Source organism: Octodon degus, unplaced genomic scaffold (assembly GCF_000260255.1).
Source record: "Octodon degus isolate 3935 unplaced genomic scaffold, OctDeg1.0 scaffold00045, whole genome shotgun sequence".
Classification (NCBI taxonomy): domain Eukaryota; kingdom Metazoa; phylum Chordata; class Mammalia; order Rodentia; family Octodontidae; genus Octodon; species Octodon degus.
Genome location: NW_004524621.1, coordinates 3,702,929 through 3,712,074, shown reverse-complemented (window position 1 = coordinate 3,712,074; position 9,146 = coordinate 3,702,929). Strand labels below are relative to the sequence as shown.

The following is a 9,146-nucleotide window of genomic DNA, read 5'->3' as shown; positions in this document are numbered from 1 at the left end:
GGCGCTGCTCGACACGCTGTGATTGGTCACAGGTCAAAGCGCGCTGTGCTTTGGTTCCCTGTCGGCTCCCCAACCCTATCCTGTGTGTCCTGGGAGCCCTTCTGGGCATGGTACAGCCACCCCGGGGTGCTTTTGGGGCTGCTGCTCTTTCTCCTAACGCTAGCCCCTTATGAGGTCCAAAGCTCCACCACCCTGCTTGGGACCAGAAGGCAGGAAGCACTCCAAATTCTCAGCAGGAGCAAGAGGCAGACAGGGCACCCAGTGACTTACCAGGAAGAGCCCAGGATACCCCCACTTCCCTATCCCAAGACAACACCAGAGAGAAGGGGCCCCTGGCTGGCCCTGTCCATTCCCAAGAGACAGCAGAGCTTGAACTGCTGAGTCCCTGGAAGTGACCAGCTAGGATCTGCTTCTGAGAACTCCAGGGCAAAGAAAGCTAGCTGTGATGAAAATAAACTTCATTCATACACACAGGGCAGGCTGGTGTCATGGTGCACACTTGCAGTCCCAGAACTCCGGGAGACTGCGGCAGCAGGATCGAAAGGTTGGGCCCAATCTGGGCAATGTAGCAATTGAATGAGACCTGATCAGAGCCATCAGCAGCCCCTCCACATCCTATGGAGCAGCCAGGACTGCACCTCTCCCAACAGGGCCTGTATTCCGCACACACAAACCCCGGCCTGCCTCAGGGTGCCTTAGCGCATCCCTGGCCCCAGACAGGCTGGGCTGGAGCCCTGAGAATGGGCAGGAGTGAAGAACAAGGAGGGATGGCTGGTGATCCCCTCCTATGGGTAGAGGGTGTGACAGGTCCCTGGAGAGTATCGCAGGGCCCCAGAGTAGGGATTTGCTCCCTGGCCTTGGATGTAGACACCTCAAGGAAGCTGCACTCCCTTGCCAGTTTCCTGGTGTTAGCAGAATGCCCAAGGCTGGGCACTAAAAACAAATGGGGATTTATGGGCTCCTAACTCTGCAGGCCAAGAGCACAGTGGGCAGCATCATGCTAGCAGGGGCAACACCAGGATCACGCGTTGAGAAGGAAACTGGGGGTAGGGTTGCCAGCTCCTTCCCACCAACCAGCTTCCAGGAGCTCTCTTCTTTCTAGTGCGGATATCTTCTCAGCAGGATGACCCCCATGCCCCACTGAGAGGTCCCCACCCCCACATCACCACCCTAGGACTCAGCGTTTAAATGAGGACCCCCTGGGGATGCCCTCGGCTACCCGGAAACATAGCAGCATCTGGCACTCTCTCATGATGGACAGTCCCCAGGGTCACTTCCTGTTGGGAGCCAGCTCCACCCTGCACAGCCAAGGCAGCCAGAGGGTGGGAGAAACTTCTGGAAGGGGCACAAAGCACTATTCCATCTACACTGGAACCATGGGGCTGGAGGGACAGAGCAGCACCCCAGGCCGAGGGAGTGGTCTGGGATAGACTGGTGTCTCAGGTCCCTGCTTGCGGGGACAGGGCTGAAGCACAGTGCAGGGTGTTTAGAATCCACGGGGAGGGGGTAGGGCTGGAGGACAGCAAGTGCAGGCCAGGAGGCCTTTGGAGTCACAGGATGGTGGCCACAATAGTTCCCAATGACCAGGGTGAGAGAGGAAGCAGATCTTAGCTGTCCACCCTGGCCCAAGGTGGAAGCCACCACAGTGACCTGAGGCCAGGGACACTGGATCCCTCCTCCAGTAGGATGAGGCTTTACCTCTCAGGCTCTGCTGGTCACCTTGCAAAGGAGACAGCCCCATACCCAGGCTGCCAGGAGGGCAACAGGTTTCTCTCCAAGAAGGTGTGGGAGGGGTACACCGGAGGGTCACTCCAGACCAGCAAGGGGTGCTGCTGGTAACTAGAGTGGACCAAGCGCTTCAGATTCCTGGACTGGGTCCCTCTGAGCTGGGACCTTTGGACACCTAAAGAGATATTGTCCCCTCAATTGCCAGTCAAGGATGGAAAAGCTTAGGGCTTCAAGGCCAGGGAGGCTGCTAAGGGAGCCAGTGTCTTTCTCAGAGGAAGAAATCAGAGTCCCCCTAAGACCCCCAGGGCCATGTGTGGGGGTGTGATGGAGGAGTCCCCACAGGACCAAAGTGCTGCTCAGCCAGGTGGCATGGTGAGAGCTGGGGATGGGGTGGAGCCACCCTGGAGGTGGGCTGGGGTGAGCACTGTGGGGGGTGTGAGATGAGCTCCTCAGGCTCCTCGTGCACCTGTTCTGTGACACCAGCTGCAGCCACAGTGAGAGGACCCCACGGTGTTTCAGGGCTAGGCTTAAGAAGCAAACAGATACAAACAGTGCGAGCCTGTAAGGGGTTCTTGGTTTGCTGTCTTCACCAGACACACAGAACTGGATTTTTGTTGTTTTCATGTTCAGGGCACTGGGCACTAAGCTCAGGGCCTCTGCCCTGGGCTACATCCCCAGCTCTTTTTTACTTTGAGACAAGGTCTGGCTAAGGTGCTTAGGCTGGCCTCAAACTTTTAATCACCTGCCTCAGCTTCCTAGCATGCTGGTCCACAGGGGTGTACCACCACACCGGGATATTAGTGATTTTTAAAACTTAGGTATGAGATGGTCCTTCTTGGTTTACAGAGGAGAGGGGTCATACAGAAGATTTCAGGTCTCCCCAGTCACGTGAGCTGCTGGGTCTTGCATCTGTTAGGGCTCCTTGGAGTCTGTTTGACACCCCTCCCCCCCACACACACACGAGAGCACATGGTAGAATACAGAAACGCGACAGAGAGTCTCAGGAGTGAAGAGGTGTCCTCATGCTGACACAGGATCTTTATTCTTTAGGACACAAAGCCCTGCCATTAATCCAACTCAGCAGCATGCTGGCCAGAGGCAGGGGTGGGACTCTCAGCCTCTGGAGCTGGGGCCCCTTGCAAGGCGACAGCAGGCAAGCTTCAGAACGTGCATTCTGAGAACAAAGCAGAGGCTCAGTGAGCTGTCTTCTCCACTCCAGCAACCTGACCTCCCCAGGATCCCACCATGGGTGACAAGGGGACCTGGGAGAGCCTGGGACGATAGGGGAGCTGCGCTTGGAGGACAGGTTGTGGGGCAGGCTGGAAGAGCCCTGGGAGCATCCCCTGTGGTCCCAGACTGAAAGGGCCTCCTCCTGCTCTGCTGGTGGAAGGGAAGGCAGGGGCAGGACTTCCATCTTTGGTTGGGGACATAGCAGCTGGGACCAGGCCTCCCTTCTGCTGTCCTGGGACAAAGGGCATGGCTCCCCCTTGGATGCCCATTCTGGGTAGGAGCTTAGAGCAGGTGTGGCCTTCCTAGAAGTTGTGCTGGCACCTGGGCATGCCAGCTGGCTGATAGAGGACAGTCACACCCTGTGCGGGGTGGGCCCATATGAGCCATGACAGCAAACCACCTGCTGTCTACACTTGGTCCCTCCCAGAGAGGGTTCCAGAGGTCACCCTACATGGCACCCTGAAAGCCACCCAGCTGCTGTCTGCAGTGAGCACCTCACAGATGCAAGGCACTCTGGGTGGTTGGTTTGCTGATTAGCCCCAGTGTATAGCCCAGCTCTCCAAGCCCCCCCGCCCTCCACCCCCCTTCTCTCTAGGGCAATTTTTAAAGTAGTGCCTTCTGCACAAGGCCTCCGCTTAGAACATCTTGTGGAAACTCTTGCTTTTCTGTCTTACAGAAAGGGGCAGTCCCTGGCTACTAGCAGCACGGCCTGAGGCCTCATGTGGGAGACAGGCGTGACGCCCAGTGAACTGCCAAAGCCACGGCTAGTGCAGCTTCCTGAGGACCTGAAGTGTGCGCCTCTGGGTTTCCCAAGGTGCCCTGCACCACCACTGGCCTCACCTGTCTCCTGTAGAGGCTTGAAGCACCAGGGAACATTCCGTATGCTGTTGTCAAAGCAGCAGCCCCGGTTGTTGCACTCCTGCTTGGTGACCCGGGGGTAGCCGCAGTCCACCCTGTCCTTGGCGGGGACCGTGCATAGGTGTTCCGCTGTGCAAACCACAACCAGTCAGCTGCAGGTGTCCTTGCTTTGGGGCTGTGTGCTACATTCAGCACACGTCTGAATCTCACCCCACCTCTACTCCCCTCGAGGTGGCCATGCCCGCTGCCTCAAGGGTGGGCTTCCCAAGGGGACTGTAAAGAGACACTGCTATTCACGCTCAAGCCAGGGAACCTGGCCACCTGCACAGGTGCCTAGCATGTTCCTCTCACCCAGGCCTAGGTACCCTCCTGCTTGTGGGACCTGTGGGACTTGGGGTCCCCAGAGCCCAGAAGAGTGTCCTCTTTCTTGTTTGATCAACAAAAAACTTGACCTTTTTCTTAAAATGAAAAGTGTGCTGTGAGATCTAAAACTGCCTGCTGATGGCAGCTCTGTGTCCCCAGTGCTCACCTTACCACAGTGTCACCCAGCGCCTGCGGTTCACACAGGCCTGGGTGTGCATGTGTGCATGCGTGTGCTTACACGCACAGCAAAGCTCACCTGCCGCAGTAACTAACTGCGTTTTCCCTTAGAAAATAGAAACCTGGGGGCCAGGGAGATAGCTCAGTGGAATAAGTGCTTGCCTGGCAAGAGCAAGGTCCTCAGTTTGATCCCTGGTACCACCAAAAAAAAAAAAAAAAAAAAATAGAAACCAACCCAGAAGCCCCCAAACCCCTGTGACTGCAGCCGGGATCACCCGCCCTGGCTGGCTCCCAGCTCCACCTCCCTGGCCTTCCACTGTGTCTGGCTCCCTGTGCAGCCAGGGTCTCCCAGCTTTAGGAGTACGAGGCTGGGTCTGGGAAGTGCCGCCTTCCCTGCTCTGGAGATCCCCCGGCATGGGCCATGATCTGCCTAGAGCTTCGAGGTGCAGCCCTCGGAAACCATGCGCATGTGTGTTGGGACCACTCTCCTGTCCTTTACTCTGTCCCTGAGTCTGCAGCAGTGATGACCAGCTGTGTCCTTTAGAAATCTCAGGCAAAGAAAGCAAGGAGACCACCCTGAGCTCCAGCCCTGATTCAACACCAAACAGAAAGTTGGCTTTAGGTACAGAGACAACCTCTACACCTCAGTGTCCTCGCCTGTGAAATGGGGACAGTAAGTCCCATGATCTGGGGTTATTGCAAGAAAATCTGTGCATGGGACAAAAGCTAACGGTTACACTGACACGGTGCTCAGCCCCTGAGAGCACCCTGTCTCCCTGGGTCTCATGTCCCCTCCCTGCACCCAGGGCAGTTGGCAGTACTCACACAGTCCAACAAACTCAGCAGCCCAACCCGAGGACCCCAAGGTCACAACCAGCAGCAGCAGCCAGAAAGCTCTGGTCTCCATGACGATGTATGCAGTTTAACCCTGGGTCTGGATGTGGCAACTGCCCCAGGCAGCACATTTATAAGTGCCCAGCCCAGCCTCTCCTAGCCAGTGTTTGTTTGGGGAGGGGACCTCTCCCTGGTTCTGACTCTGCCTGCTTCTCTCCTGTGAGGTAATGAAGCTCCCTGAAGACTTATCTGTGTCCCCCAAGGGTGGCAGCCAGGGCAGAGTTCACTTCCTCCAAGCTCCAGCTGGGGACAGGGACACTGCAGGTACAGTGCCAAGAGCCTGGAGAAGAGCGCCCGTGCCCCCAGCGCCAGTTCAGTCAGTCTGGTCGTGTACCAGAGATAGAAAGTTTTTTCCTTTTTGCATCTTATCAGCAAAACCATTTTTTATGAACTACATTTTAGTAAATTCATGAAATGTGGTTGCTCAATACACTTGAGTAAAACCAGAATACACTCCTCAGTTCCGAGAATCAACTTCTGGAGACAACGTCTGTGCAGAGGCAGGCTCTCAGCAGCTTCCTGGCCCCAAGGGGGGCGAGGGGGGCCGGTGCCCACCCCACCTGGTGCCTCTGCCTTTGTGTTTCTTTGCATGTGTGTGTGTGTGCACACGCACGCATGCATACACACACACACACACACACACACACACACACACACACACTATAGGAAAGCAACTGTACAACTTCCCCAAGTTAGGTTTTTCTTTTTCTTTTTTTCAATAAGCACTGTATCTCTTTTTTAAAATACGAACTGGTTTTTATATTAATTTATTTCATTTTTAAGTTTTATTTGTGGTGTTTCAGTGCACAGTGTCAGCACTCCTTGTGTAGACCTGTTGTGTGTGCACAACAGTTTAATACTTTTTGCAGTCCTGTCCCCTTCCCCTCCCTCTCTTGGCCTTTTTCTCTTTCACAAAAAGATTGGTCTCCCTGTTTCCTGTCATCTATCTTTCATTTTCTTCTTTAACTGATTTGTACTTTGGGTTTCTTATATAAGAGAAACCATGGGCTATTTAATCTTCTGACTTACTTCACATAGCATTGTGGTCCCAAGGTGCACCCATTGCCTAGAAATGACTCCACTTTATCTTTTTTTATGGCAGAGTGGTACTTCGCTGTGTGTGAATACATTTGCTTTATCCCTTCGTCTGTTGATGGACACAGAGGCCGCTTCCACGAAGCAGCCGTGATGAGCGGCGCTGCATACACAGGGCTCTGCACTCTGCGTTGGAGATTGCCTTTCACAAGCACATCTGGAGCTAGATGGGCCAGGAGACTTGAACCTGACTCTCAGGGGAAGAAACCAGGGCTCCACACTGAAGGCTCCTGCAGAAATCGTCCCCCTACACACAGCCGGGACCACCTGTGCAGGACTCAGGTCTCAGGACTCCCATCCCCTCAGTGCAGCCAGGGGAGGCGGCTGGGAACTGGCCTCATGCCTAGGAAGCTCAGGTCTCAGGACTCTCCGGAGTCCTCCCTGGCTGCATGGTGCAGATCCAAGGCACAGGTGTCTCTGTCCACTCAGGCCTGGCCCCAGGCAGGGCGCACAGGCTGTGTGCAGGGACTGAGTTGTCCATGGAGTCGTCCTTGGAGCTTCCCCTCACTGAGTGGCTCAGGGAGGCAGTTGTCACTCACGGGGGCCTGAACGTGTCCCATCCATGACACTGGGACTGTGCCCAGGTGGCCCTCCACTGTGGCCCAGGCTATTGCTCCTTCTGTGGCTGGGTGGTCAGGAATGGAAGGGGGAAGAGCACACCTGTGCTGCCCCAGCCGCTCTTTCTCCAGGACCATGGGAACAGGCTGAGTTTTCACAGGATGGGGAGTCACTGTGCGGAGCTTCCAGGAACCTGTTCTGGGGATCCCCCTCCCACCCTGTCCCTGCACACCCAGTGGGTCATGGGCAGGGCACAGGAAAGCCCCGGCTGCAGGAAGCTTGGCCCTGTGCCCGCAATCTAGCGACAAAGACAGGCATCTGAGCCCCTTGAACACCTCTCCCTGCACACCCAGTGGGCAGTGGGCTGAGTCCAACTCTGCCTACCTGTGCCTCAGTTTCTCTGCCTGTCTCATAGCACTCTGATGCAGCAATAAGCCAGGTGCTTAGGGACAGGGGACAGACACCAATCATCTGCTAGGTGTGAGTCAGCAGCCCTGGTAGCCAAGGGACCACAACCATGTCCCCTGCCCTGATAGAGGTGCAGCTAAGGCTAGACAGGGGCAAGGTATTGACGTATGGGCTGCAGAGACAGTGGCCACGGTGCATCCCTCTGAAGGACCTGGGGCAGCAGGGCCCACCTGCCTGCTTTGTCCTTAGGGAGGTCCAGGCCCCACCTGGAAGACAGCTTGCACCAGGCTGCAGGCCGCGCCCTGGCAGGTGGCAGTCACAGGCTCCCAGAGCCTGGATGAGCAGATGCTTTGAGGCCCAGCCTTTCTCCTCACTCCTTGGCTCTCAGCCAGGTGCAATGCAGAGCCCCAGGAGCCCTGCCCTTTCCTGCCCTCGCCTTTGGTGCTTGGGTCTGAGGATAGACAGGATCTGTTGGTCAGATTCAAGAAGTGGGCAAGCTCGTCCAGATGCTGGGGCATTCAGACAGCAGGCAGTTTTCTGACCTCAGAGCCTAAAGCCAGGTGGGGACACACAAGCCTTACTTGTGTGGCAATATGATTCAAGCTGGCAAAACAGGATGAAATTCAACTGGGTCTTGAGGGATGAGTAGGAGTTCACCACAGGAGTTAAGGTCAGAAGGGCGATCCAGACAGAGGCATGCCCACCTGACATGCCTCACTCCATTCCTGATGCTGCACTCTCGGCTCCTACACAAGAACAAGTGCGGAGGTAGCTGGGCCTCCCAGGGACCCTCTGACCAGTTGTGCCCACACATAGCTGCCTATACTTGGCCTCCTCCTGCACGGTCTCACCTTGCCTCCCAGACAGGGCTTCTGGCCAACTGAATCAGAACCCTCATGGCCACTCCCAAACATGGTGACCACTGGGATCCTTGGTCTGGGATAGATGGGGTGGGAACCATGCAGACCTGGTTGTGCCTACAGGAAGGGGCCCTTGGCCAGCCTGAGGCTCTTGCCTGAAAGTGGCTCAGACACCTGTTTCCCCATGTGAGAGAGGGGACTTCCACCTCCAGGGGTCCTGGGTAACTTCGGCTACATTGGAAGCCACCAGGTATGCCTGAGCTCCAGGGCTCTGGGTTGGGACAGTTGCATCAGCCAGGATTCCAGAAACACCCTGGGACAGAGATAAGTGGGAATTTCACGGTGGACAGCTGCACAGCAGAGGGGCCTGGCCCCGGCCCGCCCCGGCTGAGGCCCAGACACCTGTGGACCCGGTTCCTCCCTCGGCCTGGCGCTGGCCCTGATGGGCAGTGGAGGCCGCCCTGAGTCATACCAGGATGTGCAAGCCTGACAGCCCAAGAGCTGTGCAGATGTCCTGGGGACCAGGAGTGAGTCACTGCTGTGTGCCAGCATCGGGCCTCACACCTGCGCATGAGTGGGGTCACTGAGGGTTCTCTAAGGGCTCATGGCATTCGGGGGGCCTCAGAATGGGACTGCATTGAGAAATAGGGGAAGTTATTGATTAAACTATAATAAAATCATCTTAGAACCAATCTAACCCATGTCACAGAGGAAGAGAGAGATGGCAACAGACACAGGGAGGACAAGGTGACACCAGCACATAGGCCGTCATGCGATGGCAGAGGTGGGGCTGGTGCAATGCATGCACAAGCTGATGCACGGGCAATAGGGCCTGAGTTTGGGCCTGCAGACCTGGGGCGACAGGGTGCTGTGGTTTGAGCCCACATCTTTCTGTCTTTCCCTGCTTCTCCGTGCTGGGGTGCTGGTTTCTCAATTGCTTAGCCTGACCTATGGACACTGCCCATCCCTGATGAT

At 56.2% G+C, this 9,146-nt stretch overlaps 1 protein-coding gene across 1 annotated transcript; it reads right to left on the bottom strand.

The window, feature by feature from the left end:
• Positions 1-2,792: 2,792 nt before the first annotated feature.
• On the bottom strand, positions 2,793-5,263 carry Tff3 (trefoil factor 3). Its single transcript, XM_023715873.1, has 3 exons — positions 5,182-5,263; positions 3,799-3,945; positions 2,793-2,902 (listed from the first exon to the last, which is right to left on the bottom strand). The coding sequence occupies exons 1-3, from the start codon at positions 5,261-5,263 to the stop codon at positions 2,889-2,891; spliced, it is 243 nt and encodes an 80-aa protein (XP_023571641.1). The 3' UTR covers positions 2,793-2,888.
• Between the last annotated feature and the right edge of the window lie 3,883 nt (positions 5,264-9,146).

Bases quoted from the DNA above. Each gene is read 5' to 3' on its own strand.
- Tff3 (XM_023715873.1), bottom strand. From the start codon at position 5,263: ATGGAGACCAGAGCTTTCTGGCTGCTGCTGCTGGTTGTGACCTTGGGG. The intron at 3,946-5,181 runs GTGAGTACTGCC...TGGTTTGCACAG, and splicing joins TGCTGAGTTTGTTGGACTGT to CGGAACACCTATGCACGGTC.